This window comes from Pteropus alecto, unplaced genomic scaffold, assembly GCF_000325575.1.
Source record: "Pteropus alecto unplaced genomic scaffold, ASM32557v1 scaffold177, whole genome shotgun sequence".
NCBI classification, from domain to species: Eukaryota; Metazoa; Chordata; class Mammalia; order Chiroptera; family Pteropodidae; genus Pteropus; species Pteropus alecto.
The window spans coordinates 11,211,249-11,229,841 of record NW_006442207.1 but is presented as its reverse complement, the minus strand read 5'-3'; the positions used below and the strand labels follow the sequence as shown (position 1 = coordinate 11,229,841).

Here is an 18,593-nt window from a genome sequence, read left to right as displayed (position 1 = left end):
AGGATGGCCGAGGTCAGGAGTCAGCGCCCTTCTCTCTGTCGCCTCTCGCTCGACCCCTTCCCATCGTCCCTCTCCTATCGACTTGTCCTCTGTCATAACCACTGATTCCAGTATTTTCCCCCATCAACATCCTAAGCAGCCTAACCTCACCCCCCTGCAGCCTAACCTCACCCCACTGCCCCAGTTGGCTCTGGCTCATTACCTTAGTCATTCCTTTGATTGGGAGCATACCTCCGAGCCCTACTATTAAATTGGCTATGTGCTAGGCGTTAGAAAGTTCATGACAGGCACCCACTCCTAGATTTTGAGCCGTAAGGTGATACCACAAGAGAGATACACATGGACATATTGATGTCTCACTGACTGGGGGGACCTACAAGAAGGCTTCATAGACATCCGCTGTTACCCCTGTTCACTGACCCTTGCCTGCCTGTCACACCATGATTCTCTGTCAACTGTTCACCTGCTTTGACACATCTTCATTAAGCCCTTCAGCCTATCACCACTGCCCTCTGTTACTGACCACTGTGTTACAATCCTTAGCCTCCATGCACACTCCCCCACATTGTAGTACACCCCATCTTCATCCTCATTGATGAGGGGTCATTTTTGCTACCCTTTAAAGATCCCCTGTCTGTCCATTAGCGCCCTCATTTATAACTTGGACATCAGGTCCCCGTTAGCACTTGCCATTCACAGTCCCCATCCACCATGATCCTACTCATATCTTTCAAGGCCCTATCAGAGCTCTCCCGCATTTCACTCATGATCAGCTACGTCATGTGTGGGCTCAAAAAAAATGAAAATTTAGAGCCCCATTCTTAAAAATTATTGAGTTTCAAGATTTGATAACGGAACACTAAACTGACTGGGGGACGGGGTGCGTCTGAGCAAGGGGCCCTGTGCAACTGCGTAGGTCACATACCTATGAGGCCAGGCCTGGTCCCAGCTCCTGTCACCTCCATCATGCCCCCCACCCCTATTCCAGTTGCTTTTCTTGTCCCTTCTATACGATTCACATCCCCTCATCATTTTGTCTCTTCCGTACCCAGTCTTCTAGTCTCCCCTTCTAAACTATATCTTCCTCTAGTCAACAGCTTCCTTTCTTTATTATACAATCCCTTTCGTACTCTCTATCTTCCTTACTTCCCCAGCTCCATCACTCTCACGTCTCTCTTATATCCACACTACTGGAGCCACTTTACTTATCCCCAGTACCTACACTCATTCATGTCTCCTTTCTTCCTATTTCTTCCTCCTATTTCTTCTAATTTTTCTCCTTTGACCCCATCATTTGCTTTTGAGTATTTCCTCCTATTCTCTTCCACTAGTCATCTTGATTTATGTCATTCTTCCTCATTTTCTATAATAAGCCCTAGATACCAATACTATGAAATAATTATTTCCTAATCTCCCTTCCTTTTCACTATCTCTCCTTATTTCTTCCCTCTTTTTCTTTTCACTTGATTTCAGCAAACTTTTTTCACCTCTGCTTTCATAAGTCTTCATTTCCAATCTGGCCTCATTTTTCACTGCAACTCTCTTTTCCTTTTTCCTTTTCCTTCTCCCCACTGATTGGTATCCATAGCACCCAGAACAGTGCCTGGCAGATAATAAACACTCAATAGATAGGTGTTGAATGAAGGAGCATCACAGTTCCTCTCTGATTAGTTCATGTTGAAACCATGCTGCTGAAACAGATATGGTTATATGCTGTAATAGTGTACATACCGACTGGTTATTGGTCACAGCTAAGAGATAATTTTTGCTTTGCTTTTAATAGTAATATATTTTAAAATAGCAATATGAATAAATCTCTTCTGTTCATAAAAGTTTCTTTAAAACTTTTCTTTCTTTGATATTTTTCCATTTCTGTGCTAAGTGCCAGGTATATAGGGAAATCCTGGTCTGCCAACAAATCATTAGGCTGGTGTCAAATGTTGACGTTAATACCGTTTACAGGGATGGAACCGAGAACATTGCCGTGATATATTTTTCTGTGTGCTCATGTTTAGCATCAACAAGGGGAAAGCTCAGAGCAACAGCAGCTCCATATTTCCTTAATGTAATTTTTCTTTCTTTGTGGAATTGCTCTATTGTGATCTTTGCAATAATCTGCTTTTAGTCAGGAAGAAAACTTCTGGTGAATTTAACATTAGTACTAACATTGTTACACGAAATGTTATAGATATGCTTGTGACTTGACATCTATATTAAGATGTGGACTCTGTTTGGCTTGCATGTCATCTTCAGAAATTTTATACCTACAGCACCTGGTCTTCCTAGGTGGGCTTATATTTTTAAATAATTTGTTGTCCAGCTAAACATGGAAAGCAAATGTGGAAAAAGGCCCATGAGCATTGCACAGGGAGCATTTCAGTATACTTATGGAGATGACCTAGCCTAATTTTCTTATGGAATAAAAACAATTGAACACCTATTCCATATTTCAGATGGGTTTCACTGTGAGTATATGTGATATTGTAATATGTACACCAAGATGTTCTTAAGTCTGACCTCAACATGGCATGGGTTCCCTCTGCAATCCTGATACAGTAAGAAGTAGGATGAAATGAAAAGAGATCAAGGCTTGGAATAATCATAACAGCTATCAGAATTTATTGAGCACCTACTATTTGTCAAGCACTTGGCTAAGTGTTTAACATGAATTTTCCCATTTGATCTAATCCGTAACAACACCATGTAATAGGATGTGTGTGTGTGTGTGAACTTCATATAGTTGTTCTCTTCCTATCCTATAGTCTTCAAATTTCTGCTTGTCAGCGGATTTTATTCTGCTTGTATGAAGGTCTTTTATTCATGGATATTAACAGTAATTCCTGAATGGTAATGGTGTAAATATTGCAAAGCTCATTCCCATGCCTGCTCTTCTGTACAGGAAAAGGGTGATAAAACAGTGCTGGAAGAAACTGCATTCGAAGAAATCGAAAGGGATTTTCAGGAGGTTCTCAATGAACTTTCAGGAGACAAAAGCCTGGAGAGATTTAGGACTGAATATGAGAAGCTTCATGCTATCATGAAAAAGTCTTATGACAATGAAAAGCGTCTGATGGCCAAATGCAGAGAGCTAAATGCAGAGATTGTGGTTAATTCTGCAAAGGTCGCCACTGCCCTGAAGCTGTCTCAGGATGATCAGACCACCATTGCATCCCTGAAGAAGGTCAGTGATCTAGAAACAGGACCAGTGGAGAGCTGCCATAAATGCATCTTGTATTTAAAACATCATCCTTTCATTATTTTGGCAGCTTTGGGCTGGTAGTAAATGAGTTAGTAAGTAAAAATTTACATGATTTATATATTCATTAAACCTAGGGCATAATGTTCAATTTCAAAGAAAATAATTAGCCTGGGTAAATTTCACTATTCAGAAAATAATATAGAACTTTACTGACTTGGTTTCTAAGAAATATTGGCTTAGCAAAAAGAATTAGAGATAAGTAAGTACAATATTGGGAATCTCAATACGTCTTGTTTTATATAAGATGAGTAGTAATTAAATATCTCATGGTGGTAGCTTGTTAAAGATATTTTCGTATTTCTACTTTTTCTACTGTTTTAGGAGAAATTGCCTTGGGAATTCCCAGATAGTAATATTCATGATATTTCTTCTTAGGATCGCTTTGCTTCTGCCTTGATCCTCCCAGTTCCTCATAATGAGAGAACAGGGATTCAATCTAGGAGGGTTACTGGGGGAAACATAGCTTTGTTTTACACTTTATTTTTCCATCCTCAAGTGTGGTGCATTATCTTGAAGGTAAAACAAAAATGTTCCATGTTGATGTCAGGGTGATAAGAAGTTAAGACTTTTTAATTTGTAATTAAAACTCTAGTGATGAGAAATAATTCACAAACTTTTAAGATAATTTCCTTGATATCATGCAATTAAACATCAGCCAATTCAAATGAATTTCCAAGACCAGTGCAAAATATGACATTGTCTTAGAAATGACTTTTTTGAAGTGTTATTTTCTCCCTATTGTCATTTTCTTCTCTTTGTTGAAAAACCAACATAAGAAGGCTTTAATTAATTTTATGAGGAAAAAAACACTATTGTGAAGTTAAAAACTGGAAATGGAAGTCATAAATTGATTAAAATCTAAGTGGTGAAGTTGATTTGGACAAGTCTTCATGTAATCATATTTCCATTTAAATGTCCTTTATTTGTTTTACTGAAAATAGTATATATGGTTGCTATAGAAAAACATATCCTATAAACTGACTTTTGTTTCAAATCGCTGAATTATGTGTTGTAGTTACTTACCCAAGAGTCTTGTCTCTCTATTGTAACAGCATGAATTTATTTAGTTAAATTAAATACTTTCTTCCACTCATTTTATTTCTTGTCAACATGAAAGTGGAATATTTTTGCCTTAAGCTAATAGGTTTTTACCTGTATAAAGTACTCACATTCCACTCGATGAAATTTTGCAAGAAAATGAAGTGGCAGGGTAAAACTCAGGGCTGTTGCAATATTTACTGTGCTTTCTTCATTTATTTGGATAGCTATAGTTCTCTTTTAAGTATTTATGTTAATATTCTACATTGCATTTCATAACAGTAGGGAAGCCTTAGCTGCTTGAATCATTGTTTCCATTCCCTGCTGTGGGTTTTGTTTCTCCCCTATAGGCATTTGATGAGAAAGCCTGGGTTTGAGTTTGTGAAAATGGAAATTACCAAGGCTGTTGTGTACAATTAGGTGACAACAAAGACCACTTTGCTATGAATTGTTCTAAGGCTCACATTGTCATCCAGTTGTTCACTTGGAACCTGAGAACAAAATACACTTTTTATTTGGAATCTATCAAGAACTTCAGATTTTTGGCTTGGATCCAAGATCATTCCTTATGTGATAAAGCTTATTTAAAAAAAAAAATATCTGGACTTGGAAAGCACATAGACTTTCACTTTTAATTTTGTAAATCTATCTTAACATGTTTATTAGAAATATCTTCCTAGTTATAGCAGCCCTTGTAGTATGTGAATCTCGTAGTCACACTCATCTACAGGAGAAAAAATATCCTTTCCAATACCCCGCCTAAAAACTGCTGTTCAGTATTGACGAGCTCATGTTGAACAATTCAGTAAGTCAATATAAATTTAATGCATAATTTGTTATATACATTCTTCTTTCCCCCATAAATGACTACTATATTGTAGTTGTTTTATTATTCTGTTTGCTTGGTTTATCTTACATCTGGAACCTAGTTTGGTTTTTCTCATTGATGTCCTGTGGCCGACCTAGGAAATTGAAAAGGCTTGGAAGATGGTGGACTCAGCCTATGATAAAGAGCAGAAGGCAAAGGAGACGATTCTTGCCCTGAAAGAGGAAATAGTGAACCTAACCAAACTAGTCGAGCAAGGGTCTGGATTATCAATGGACCAGGACAGCAAGTAGGTATTGCCTTTTTGATACATGTTGGACTTGCCTTTGCAGAGGACTCCTTCAACAGGCAGCCTGGGGCTTGCCAGTGTCTCCTTTGTGATGTAAGACTCTCCTTTCTTGGTTTACCACACATTGTTTTCTGTCTATTGCCATTTTTAATTTTTAATAATCCCTTTCTCCATACTCAAGAACTGATTCATGGTTATATTAAACTTCTGCCTTTATAAGAATCAGTATTACAGTTTCAAAATGAGTAAAGGTTTTAGATTTATTTCTCTCAAACTTGTGTGGAATGGAACTGGCTGCTTTTCTGCCCAGATTTACAGCTCCTCTCATACTCCCCCTACCCCCCCATGAAGTTGCATTATCATCCTTCCAACTTCTCAAGTTCTTGGCCAGAAAACAGAGTTGTGCTTCAACCCTGCCACTGCTTCATCTCTTAAAACGTTGTCTTGTAGATTCAGTCTTCTAAACATCACTTCCATCTTTTCCTCCTCTCTATTGCCAACGCTACTTCCTTGATTTGAGCCTTTCACCCTCCGATGGATTTGGCAGTAGACTCCTAACTTGTCTCCCTGCCTTCAAGAAGACATCTTCCTTCTTTATATCTCCACATACCAGATTTATGATCCTGAAACATATACCTGCATGCTTCCATCTCCAGCATAAACACCTTTGATAGCTACTCATTCCCAAAGGATAAAGTCCAAAGTCTTGAACACGTCTTTCAGGGCTCTTCATAGATCTGCCCCAGTCAGCCTTGCTAGACTCGTGTCTAGAACACCACACTTACTCATGCCTCCATACCTTTGAACATATTGTTCTATGCTAGGAATCTTTTTTCCTCCTTATCCACATAGTAAACAACTGTCCTTCAAGATCCACCTCAAGCACCATCTTGATCTCATCACAATCAGCATCTCAGTTCCTTCCTCTTCCCCAGCCCCAGACCCAATGATCAAGCGGAAGAGTCACTGTGTTCTCTGTTTCCATAGGTTGCAACATCTACCTCAAGTATGCACTGATTACATTGTATTGAAATTATTTGTTGATGTGCTACTGTACTAATTAGGATGTGAATTCCCTGAAGAAAGATACCTTTAACTTCCCTCTAGGAGTCTAGCACTGTTCAAGCTATACAAAACCTTGCATTAATCAGGAATGAGTATATGTTTCCTCAGGCATCTTTAACCAAATCTACCTGCTGGCTAGGTTTCTTATGCTTTCTAGGTGCATTTAGCCAATATTGAGAGATAGTTCTAAGTGCAGGTATTGGGGGAAGCAATAGGAAAAACAAACAAACGATGTGATGTCCAGCATAATGAAGTCTGTTATGAAAGAAGTCAAACATAATTATAGCAACTATTGAAGAGCCATGTGAGGGAACTGATTCAGTTAGGAGGTGTTTTAATGAGAATTGGCACATGGTTGAGGAGGAGAACTGAAGAAACTATCCAGCCCAGAATTTTATCATCAACAGTGCCCTTAGGTATAGCTTCTTTCTTCACAGTAACCTTAGAATTTGAGGTTTTATTTCTGGAGAAGAGTTTCAATGTAGTTTTGAAGGTTCATTTATCTTATATCAAAATTGTTGGTAAATAAACACCATCAAATTTTTGTGTTTCCAACAGTCATTTGGTGACTGTCAACTGCAAGGGCCTCAAATGCAAGTTGTCTGCTTTCTCAGCTCTGAAGTAGTTGCCTTGCTTTAGACTAATTCTGCTGCACAAGTCACATCAGATATAGCTTCTCTACTTTCAAAATGCTAATTCTGCAGAAAGTCACACCAAATTATATGTAATGGTTTTTGAAATGTGGAAGTAACTGGTTTATAATTCAGATCAACAAATATTATCACATACTCTCTGAAAACTGGCATCATGAATGATTTTCCAAATTTTGTTGTTGGAAACAATTTGTATGGGTTGGATTTCTTTGAGAAACTATATGAGTGAATGGATAGACAAATGGCAACATGTATTATTTGCTTATGTTTATGCTTCACTTTAGACTTTATAGCTGTAATTAGAGCCCTCCAATGGATATATTAAACAAATAATTTCCTGAATTGACATATCCTTAGGGTTAATTAAAAGAATTGACAATAGCGATACAGTCTTATTGCAACAATTCAAAATAAACTGAAGGTGTGGAAACTAAAGAGTAAAAATCATTCCCCCTCACCAACTCTTCCACCCTAAATTCCACTTTTCAGAGATAATCAGTTAACAGTTTTGTGTTTATTTTTTGGATATCTCTAAAAAAATGCGCGCACACACACACACACACACACACAGAAGCTGTAATTTCTTAAATATAATGAAAAGGGTTATATTATGTATGTTATTATTGGAACTTCTTTTTCAGTGAACGACTCACAAACAGCTCCCATGTCAGGGCATAAAGATCTTTCTCTTTCACACATGAATAGTGTTCATCCCTGACCCGAAGTTTTTCCCATGAAAATGAGCTCAGGGGAAGCTAAGAAGGACTCCCGAGCAGATGGCCGTTTAGTCTGACTCCTCTGTTCTTCTTTTTCAGTATCCGAGATTTGCTGAAGTTCAAAGAAGAAGTGACAAAGGAGCGAGACCAGCTCTTGACAGAAGTGGTGAAATTACGAGAGTCCTTAGCTCAGATCACTGAACAGCAGCAGGAAATGGAGCGATGCAGAGAAGAGGCCGAGCAGACCATCAGTCAGGTCTGCTTTGTCATGGAGGGCACGATGAAGGAACATGACTTTCTAGAAGGATGTTTCAGTCTTCCCCAGTCTCCCTTTCCATCATGTTCCTCTCTCAAATTTACCCTCACTACCCAAATGAAGCATCCACTGTTCTGCTTGTTTTTATGTTTTATTCTTACGAGAGCAATTTTATTTGAGTCACTCTTCTCAACATTCTCTTTCTGAGAAGTCACTAAAGCTGTGTATTGCTTTACAATTCTGGCCGAAGGAGGTGTCCTCTGTGAAGGCCAGGGTGACCTGCATCTGGGGATGGTGGAAATCATTCCCTTGACCTTTTTCCTTTGTAAGGAGGCCATCTAGTGTGACCCTTCTGAACAGTTTTATATCAAGCCAGAAGTCAAATAGGTAATATATAAGTCCCCTGTCTAGGAGAAAACATGAGACTTCTTTGAGCATGAGATAAGAGAAAGGCCTTTTATAGAATTTGGACATCGTAATAAATCTATAGTGCTTTTTTTTTTTTTTTTTTTTAGCAATAACCAGTACTCGTGTAAAACACAATTTCATATTTAGAGTAGTTGGCTACATTTTATTTAGTTCCCATTGATGGAGAATTGGATGAATTCTTTTCATTTTTAACTTCTCTAGAATTCTGGGCTTCTATATTTAACTGGGTTTTATATCATCCTTTGTGGATTTGTTCCCACCATCAGGGAGAATGTTTGGTCTCAAGGCTCTGAAAAACAATACAGAATATTCTCGAAAAGTTTGAACATCGGGGTTCAAAGATGACTATCGTACAGGAGAAATGCTACTACAGAGTGACCGCCCTAAAAATAAAGGGTCTGAGAGAGGGGGAAGCGTGGCTGGTTGAGACTTGTCCTGACAAGGAGTTCATCTCTTTCCTCCCTGTCCTTTCTTTGTCCATAGTTCCAACAAGAAATCCAGCAACGTCAGAACGAAACTTCCCGGGAGTCTCGGAAGAAGGAAAAACTGGAGAAAGAGCTCAGGCAGATTCAGACAGACATGGACACCAGGCAGACGGAAATTAAGGCCCTGCAGCAGTATGTGCAGAAGAGCAAGGAGGAGCTCCAGAAGCTGGAGCAGCAGCTGAAGGAGCAGAAGGTGTGCTGGGTGCAGGCTGCTCTGTGGGTCCTCGAAAAAATGAGAACGGTGTCTTTGATCGCGGCCCTTTGGGGCATTTTGAATTTTCTTTGGAAAGTAGCAAAAAAATCTCATCACTAGAGATGTTGGTAACAAAACACTTAGCACTTTGAATGGATCTTCGAGGTAGATATGCCTCCTTTTTTTTATTTTCAGCTCCTAGAGGTTAATTAATTTATTTTTAACCTTTTATTGATGTATATTATGCCCACAGAAAAGTGTATAAGTCGCAAGTGCACAGCTCGATGAATTTTCTCCACTCAAACACATCTTGGTCACCTGTACCCAGCCCAAGAACCAGTATCCCAGAAACCCCCTTGTGGCCCTGTTCAAGTTACTTTTTCCCCTCAAAGGTCATCCCCATTCTGAATTCTAAGCAGAGATTAGTTTTGCCTGTTTTTGTACTTCACAGAAATGAAACCATCCAGGATGTCCTATTTTGTGTCTCACTTCCTTTGCTCTATATTCTGCTCGTGACATTCATTTATGTTGCTGCCAGGCAGTTACGGGACTGCACTGTCCAATATGGTATTGACTGACCACATGTGGCTATTTAAAGTTAAGTTATTTAAAATTAAATAAAATTAAGAATTCAGTTCCTCGGCTGCACTAGCACCATTTCAAGTGCTCAGTAGCCACATGTGACTAGTAGATACCCTATTGGGCAGCCCAGATAGAGAACACTCCTGTCATTGTAGAAAGTCCTGTTGGACAGAACTCAATAGAGCATTCATTCTTATAGCTGTATAACATTTCATTGTGTGAACATATCATGATTTATTTTTAATAGGTTTATTTTCAAGTTTCAAGTTTAGGAAACCATACTCAGTCTTTACACATTTTAAATATGGTACTTGTTTTTTTTTTTTTTTTAACATTTCGCCTGGAATAGTGGTTTAAAGCAACTCAGTAGTAATTCTAGTCTCTTTTCTCATTTCTTAAAGAAGTAATTCATGTAATCGAAAAAATTTATTTCTTGAAAATATTTTCTTGGAGGAAGTTTCCAAAGAATTGTCAAGCCATATAGCATTTTTCTATTTAAAAAATAGATATTAGAATACATTTCTTTGTCAGTAGCTTTGTTTTATATAAAGCCAGACATAGATAATATATAATGTTCAGTATCCTTGAGAAAAACATGAAACTCCTTTGAACAGAAAATTTGAGAGATTTTTGGACATCACGATAAAACTATAGCGCTGTGTTTAGCAATATCCACGTCTTAGGTAAACAGTTTCATTTTTAGCATAGCCGGCTATATTTTATTTGGTCCCTATTGATAGGAAATTGGATGATTTTTTTTTTTCATGTTTAACTCTTGCTTGCATGTAAGTCGTATAGCTGACCCTTGAACTACACGGGTTTGAACTGCGCGGGTCCACTGAGACGCAGATTTTTACCCAATAAATATACATTTGTCCCTCCTTATCTGCTGGTTTCACATCCGCAGATTCAACAAATCGTGGATCGAAAACAGCATTTAAGATCCATGGTTGGGAATCTGCGGCTGGGAATCACAGATGTGAAGAGCTGCCCATACTATTGTTTGGCCGTCATTTTATATAAGGTACTTTAGTGTCCGTGGATGTTGGTATCCTCAGAGGTCCTGAAACCAATCCTCCAGTAGACAGCGAGGGATGACTATAGTTAAGTTTTGGGGGAATCAAGAGTTACACATGGGTTTTCAACTGTGTGGGAGGCTGGTGCTTCTAACCCTCGCATTGTTCAAGGGTCAACTATATTTTGGAGTAAGTTCTATCCTCTCTTTTTTTCCTTCAGTCCACTTGATATCCTTTTATCTCCCCAGTTGTCTCCCAATAGAAATGGCCCCTTAAAATATAATCTTCTCTTTTTATAAAACCTATCATCAGGGTAGGGAAGAGGAAAATCCTGCTGACACTGAAGTCAGGCAGGTAGAAGTCATTCCACACCTGTTCCATGGTTTTGACTTAAGTTAGATTAAAAGGGAGTTGTCTCTGTGTTGGTGTTGGCAAATGGTTCTGTTCCTGAAAATGTTGTAGGCATGTGAATGCAGGATTTGCTTCTGAAGATGTAGCTTCCTAGCCCCACAGCAGATAAAACTCGTTTGAATCTCTAGCTCATTTGCAATGATTATAGCAATTGTTGCGTATGCAAAGCCTGCCAAATGGCAAACAGGCATTAAAATATTTATCCACCACCTGTGAACAAGACTTCCCAAGGCTCTCGGAAAAAAAAAAAAAATCCTCTCTGTGTTATTCATTAGGAATCATTTTCCTCAGCCATTTTAACATTCATCATGTTTGAGTGCGTTAGTGCTTTCACCGGGCATAAAGAACCATTTCCACAAAGACAAGAAAGTGTGGCTGCTGCGATTGTCTCAGGAGGTTTGCAGGGCCTCCTGTGTGGATATGCAGATATTGTAATCAGATTAAAAAGCAATAACCAGCTCCTTCTGCATCTTTCAGATATTGAATGAGAGAGCTGCAAAGGAACTGGAGCAGTTTCAGATGAGAAATTCTAAACTTCAGCAAGAGAACGAACAACACAGTTTGGTTTGTGAGCAGCTATCCCAGGAAAACCAACAGAAGGCATTGGAGCTTAAAGTAAACGCCAAGTGACATATCTGTTCCCTAGCACTCCCTCCCTCATTCCCTATTAATACAAGTTTGTCGTGCAGTCAGAGCCCTTAGTTCTATAACCTATATTAGCTGTGATATATCAGAGACAGACGCAAGCCTACTGCGATTGCTTCATGCCTGGAAGCAGACAGCGTAATAACTTCCATTCTTACTTATAAAATTGCAAACCTGATTATTGATCATATGATTATGCAAATGCTTTCTAAACTGAGCTCAGATGTTCATCTCTGTAATTCAGACTTGCAAGTAACCAGTTGCCTGGAGCTAGAAACTGTTAACATGAGCGAATAGCAAAGAAGTCAGATTATGTTTTATTATAGAGAAGGTAGAATAGGAGGGTTGGAGGATGGACTGTTACTATTGGGTATTTATTTCCAGGATTGTAGAAGCTGGATTTTTACTCCCTCCACTGCAAATTTCAAGACAGGCCTCCTATTCTTCTCCCTTTCTTCCTTGAAGAATGCTTGCAAATTAAGTTTGGATAACAGTTTTATACTAGGATACATATTTTATGCCTATATGAGCCACTTTACGTATATCACTAATTCTGAAAAATTGATAAACCCTACTCTGGTTATGTTAGAATACTGGGTATAAAATGAGTGACTGGTCAAGAATAATACATAGATTTGAGCAGTGAATCATACAGTTTTTGCATCACGAGCCCTTTTGAGTATCAGATAAAAGCACATGCGCACACACATATGCACACACACACACACTTATTGCACATCTTGTATCTTGTGTTGCATGCAGTCTCAGAGGTTTCTGGGATGTTTATGAAATCTAACCATGCGGTCTGGATTAATGACTACTGAATTAGAACTTCTTATTGTTCTAATTGAGAGGGAGCCTTAAGTCAACTAATTTGGACCCTGTAGAACCTAAGGCTGAGGAACATTTTAAGCAGTTCATAATGGTCTGACTTGAAACTATTCTTTATGAGAATGCTGCAAGATGAAGCAGAAACGAAATGACTACTTAAGCCAAAATAAGATATTAGTCCCTAAGGTGAAATTAAAGTAAAAATACTTCTGCCGTTAATTCTCTCCTTTGATAACATGAATGGGGCACCTTGAAAGTTGATATATTTTTGTTATCAGACCCTGAAACTATGGGATTCTGCTTCTACCAATAATCTGAGGATAACATGCTCAGCTAAGTTCAGTCTCTTTATTGTCAAGAGCTGGGGATAATTGCTAACGTTTATTTGCAGAAGAATCACTAGTTGCTTTTCCAGTGAGTTCTAAGAATGGCAAAATTTGAAGAAATTAATTTGAATTTTAAAACATTCATAAAACTTCAAGTATATAGACAAAAATCTGGTGCTTTGCTAGAATTATTGCTTTGGTACATTTTGCCATTATGTAGATTTGCCCATTAATATTGCCCTGTCCACCTGTCTGTATATATACCCATAGACTAACATTCTCTGAGGAAGGAGGACCCTTTCTCTAGTGTATGTAATTGCACTACAGTGGCCATGTGGGTCCAAAAGAGTATTTGAGTATTTTACGGCATGTTAATAACCTTCTGAGAGAGATCACTTTGTGAGTCCATGAAAATTGCTAATTGAATACAGCATTTGTACACAAAATCCACACATTTATGATACATGAAACTCAGCATTCTTATCTTGTTTGATTCAGCATTCAGTTAGTGCCTTGAGACATCAGGTTTAATCAGTCTTTTCATTATTTTTAGCTTATATAGCCACATATTTTATTCAGAGAATAGAGTTTTTCAATTTCTCTCAAAACCAGTGTGTGTGTTGATTTAATCCAATAGAACAACTTCACGCTGGCATAGGAATAATTTTCTTTTATTGGTTCTGAGTTTACCATCATTCAGGCTCTGGCCTTTTATTTAGTGGTTAATTCTCTCTCACTAATTATAGGCCAAAGAGGAAGAAGTCCATCAGATGCGCCTTGACATTGGGAAGCTCAACAAAATCAGAGAGCAAATCCACAAGAAATTGCACCAGATTGAAGATCAAAAGGCAGAAGTGGAACAGAACAAGGAAACTCTAAAAAATCAGATCTTGGGATTAGAGAGAGGTAAACCAAGAAATATTTTGTGCTATAAAAAATTCATTTATAAACATTTCATTGGAACTAGTGTCATTTGATAACCCTGGGCTTCATGCATACAAACAAAAATGCCAGATGAAATCAGCAAAACAACATTTAAACTGATAGGTAGGCAACATGGAAGGGGCATGGTTCTGAATACCTTAAAAAGTTATTCAACAGACTGTATTGGCACCATGTAAATCCAGCCCAAAATATTGCTTGGTATTTGTCAGTGGAGTAAATAATCTCTATACTGTTAGGTCTGGGTTCTACATGACTTTTAGCTTTAGTTCCTTTTCCCATAGAAGATAGGGGATAAATTAAAACGAATGTCCCCCATTGGCAGTATTTGAGACAATATTGTACCAAAATCAGTGGGACAAAAATTAATGGCTTCTAATTTTTCTTCTGTTAGTGCTTTACCATGTGGCAAACACTTATTTTACCAGCTCTTACATCGACTTGTGGAGGAAAAATTTAAGTGCCAGGGGAGGCTGTACAGCACAGAAAAACCATTAAGAATACAAATTTTGGAATCGTGTCTGCCTGGGTTCAGATTCCACCTCCATCATATTTAGCTGCTGGGGGAATGTAATAAACCAACACACATAAAGCATGTGTGGACGTTGCATAGCACATACACAGACGGTTTACTAAATGCCGTCTATTATTTCCCAGATAGTACTATTTATATAAGTAATAAGATAGAATACTATCTCATTCTGAAAAGAATATAATTGAAAATAGGGTATGCTAGTCAAATCTGGCATGTCAGAAAAAGCTCTGGACATGGGGACAGAGGGTCTGGGTTTGAATTCTGACTATACCAGAATGTGAGGTAGGGACTCTGCATTCACCTCACGAAGGCTACTGTGAGTTTTAAATCACTGTATGAGGTAACATACCTAAAAGCATAAGAACATACATCGCCTCACTAAAAATTATGTGAGATATAATCTCAAGATAAGATTATTATAAATATTTGTCATGTAAACCTTTGAGAAGCGTAAATATTTTTCCTTCTACGATGCCAGGAAGAAATCACTTATTGAGGCACAGTTGCAGCTTACCTTGACAATTTTCCCATTCATTCATTCTTTCATTTGAAAAATTAGGTGCCTATTATGTAAGGCATTGGCTACATGGAGGTCTCTGCCCTCAGGATGGTTACTGTCTAGCACGAGTTTATAATCTAATGTCTATAGTGACAGATATGAAGAAAAGGAACGTCTGGAGCTTGTTTTGTAACTGGCTTAGTGACTTTCAAAACACTCTCATATTTAAATTTCTGTATTTTTAATTGCAATATTTCTAAGTTTTGAGGAAAAAATATCTATTCAGTGTTGAACCCAATTCTTCATCCTTAAATCAGGTTTACAGAAGTCATCATGCTCTCTCTCTCTTCTTGTTATCTTATAGATATCGTTAACCGTTATTTCTCCTTAGGGGCCTCTTCCTTTTGATGTGCCTGATCAAAGAGTGGCATTGGACATAGTGGTTAGGAGGACGAGTCCTCCATATGTTTTTGCTATCACAAAACCCAAGAAACAAAGTGAAAAACTGCCAGAGCTAACGAGAGTTCAATAGGGTGGCGGGTTATAAAATAAATATATAGATAGTAATAGTATTTTTTTCGTTCAAAGAATCAGTTAGAATATATGATGGAAAAGCCTCTTTTAACAATAGCAACTAAAGTAATAAAATATCTATAAATAAAGTTACCAAAATATCTGCAAGACATATACATTAAAAGCGCCACAGAATGCTAGTGAGGGGACTTGAGAAATGAAGAGATATACCAAGTTCCTGAATGAGAAAACTTAATATGATAAAGATACAAATCTGTCTACATTAATCTATACATTTAATATTTCCAATAAAAATTTCAGTGAGTTATATGGCTGGGACTTGAAAACCGATTCTAGAGTTCCTCCAGAAGAATAAACATGATCACAGTCATAACATTCTGAAAAAGAAGAGGGATAAGGGAGCATTTTGTCTTACCAGGTGTTTAAGTGTATTACAAAGTTTCAGCAATTAAATAGTATAGTGAAGATGTCCGAATAAACAGATCAATGAAAAAGATAGAAAAGGCCACAGAAACATCCAAGATTATCATTTAAGATAAAGGTTTTGTTTCGTACCAGTGTGCATGCAGTATAGGTTATTAAGAAAATGGTAGCATGACATTAAGCTACTTTTTGGGAGAAAAAGTTAACACCCATTGTAGAAACCATAAAGCCAAGATTGAGAAATTTAGTGAAATAAAAGCTAATTTTTTTTCTTATGTACCAAAGACTATCCATAAAGGCAAATTGACCAAAATATTGTCAGTCAAAGATTTAGTATCCTTATTATATGTAGAGTTCTTGCAAATCCTCAGAAAGGATAAACAATTCCTGAGAAAAATGAGCAAAGGGCAAGTGTGGCCAATTTGCAAAACAGAAATACAAATAAATGGTCATTAAGCATGAAAAAGTAGTTAACTTCCCTACTAATCAAAGAAATGTAAATGAAATACTAACATACTGGTTTTAATAATCTATCAGATTGTCAAGGATCAAAGAGAATGTTAATACCCAGTGGTGGTTTGGGTGTGAGTTAAAATTGCTATTAATTTTCTGGAGAGAAATTTGGCAATAGAAGAGAAATTTCTAATCTACTTTGATCCAGGACTTCCTCTTCTAGAGTAATAAATAAAGAACTTTCACAGAATTATTGCTTATAATTACAAATAAATAAATAAAATGGAAGCAACTTAAGGGTTAAGAAGGGGGATTGGCTAAGTTATACATTTTCATATAGTAAAATATGGAGTTGTTAAAAATTCTGATGTAGATGCTCATTTATAATATAGAGAGGTAATTCTTTTATGTCTGTTAATTATAAAAACAAGCTATGAAACAGTATGTATAGTATTTTCCCTTTTGATGTATATATATTTATGTGACTATATATATTTATAATTATATACACACATGTATTTGCATAGGAAAAGGTCAGGAAAGTTTCATATCAAAATCCTAAGTAGACTGGTTGATTTGAATTTTTCTTTCTGTTTATTTTTATTTCTTTTTGTATTCCTACTTACTTATATACTCAGATTTAAAAAGAGTGAGAACTTTTTGGAGTCGGAGAACCGTGCTCCCAGTCTCAACCCTGTCAACCTCTTGTCTGCAGATCCTTGGCAGGTGGCTTAATCTCTCTAAGCTTCAGTTTCCATCGGTTTAGTGGGATAGGAAGATCTATCTGAGTTGTAATGAAGACTGGGTAACAGTTACTAAACACTTTTATAGCTATAGATGTACAAAGCAGTTTTTGTATCACTTTGTCTCTGGTAGATTCTTAGGTTAACTCTATATTTATTGTTATTTTTCTGCCTGGTGATTTAGAGGTAGAGGCTTCAAAGAAACAAGCAGAGCTTGATAAGAAAGCAATGGATGAGCTTCTGAGAGAAAGGGACATATTAAATAAGGTGAGTTCTTTACAGTAACACTAGGAAATAAATGCCTTTCTTTAGTGCTATAATATCTGCCTATAGCAGGTTATATGGGTAAAGAAAACTCTGAGGCAGACAAAAGTAGATTAGAATAAATAATAGTGCTCAATTTTCCTCCAAGCAGCTGTTGTAGTCCAGCATTCACTGGCTGTGAATTGAAACCGCATTATCACCTGTGAGCACAAAAGAATTTTGGAGAATTATCATGTAAACTAGCAGAGGATTTCAGAGTGTCTGTGGATTCTGTTTTTATTGCTGGTTGTGTTATTTGGCATCCTCAACTGCCTAAGTTGGTCGAAATTTCTGAATTTGATATCTATAATCTGAAACTTCTGCTAATCCAGAAAATAGAAATGAGTGCTAATGAATTTTTAACTTTGTTAGGTATAGGGGTGGCTGGTGGATGCCATAAAACCAATCTCTACTCTTTCTTCCATCTTTTCAGGATTGTTGTAGGTTTTTTTTTTTTTCCCCCAGTCCTTATTTCTCCTAGTTTTTGAGCTCAATATGGTCTAAAGCTGAGAGAAGAGTTGGGAGAGCTTGAGGCCTGGAATCTTCCATGCAAGGCAGGACCCCTCCCCCGACCCTTCCTCTCCTTGCCCCTTCCAGAGGATTCCTTCCCTTGGCAGTCACTCTTAGGAGATTAACTACTTTTAAAGATATAAGATAAACTTTCCTGCTCAAGGATTTCCTCCAGGGATGAAAAAATGATCAGCCAGGTGTAGAATGGAGAGGCTGCTTCCAGAGCAGACAGCCTGATGGCTTTTGGCCAAGACAGCTTTATCTCATCAAAGTAGGTGTTCGTTCTGACTTTTCATTATTTCTTTAGGTTTCTCAGAATTGAACAAATGTTAACAAAGTAGATTACCCTTCATCTTAAAGTGGACTATTTAGGAAATCTCAGGAAATAGAAGATTAGATATGTTTGCATGCAGAGCTCTCCTTAAGAAAATCATTGATTTTTCTTTTTTTGCATAATCCTGGAAACTTTCTTTATTCTATAAATTTACATGTGTAAACAATATTATTGGATATAGATTTTTAAATTTATTTTTGAGATATATAATATTTAGTCCATTTATACTATATATATATATATATATATATATGTGCGTGTGTGTGTGTGTGTGTGTGTGTGTGTGTGTGTATATAT

The 18,593-nt window shown here is 37.3% G+C and overlaps 1 protein-coding gene across 1 annotated transcript in view; it reads left to right on the top strand.

Moving 5' to 3' along the window:
- Positions 1-2,528: 2,528 nt before the first annotated feature.
- CFAP58 (cilia and flagella associated protein 58) overlaps positions 2,529-18,593 on the top strand; it is an 86,370-nt gene continuing 70,305 nt past the window's right edge. The window contains exons 1-8 of the mRNA XM_025039139.1: positions 2,529-2,555; positions 2,900-3,181; positions 5,264-5,412; positions 7,946-8,102; positions 9,015-9,209; positions 11,696-11,833; positions 13,767-13,926; positions 17,334-17,416. Coding sequence (XP_024894907.1) covers positions 2,529-2,555; positions 2,900-3,181; positions 5,264-5,412; positions 7,946-8,102; positions 9,015-9,209; positions 11,696-11,833; positions 13,767-13,926; positions 17,334-17,416 — 1,191 coding nt within the window. The remainder of the gene's footprint in view (positions 2,556-2,899; positions 3,182-5,263; positions 5,413-7,945; positions 8,103-9,014; positions 9,210-11,695; positions 11,834-13,766; positions 13,927-17,333; positions 17,417-18,593) is intronic.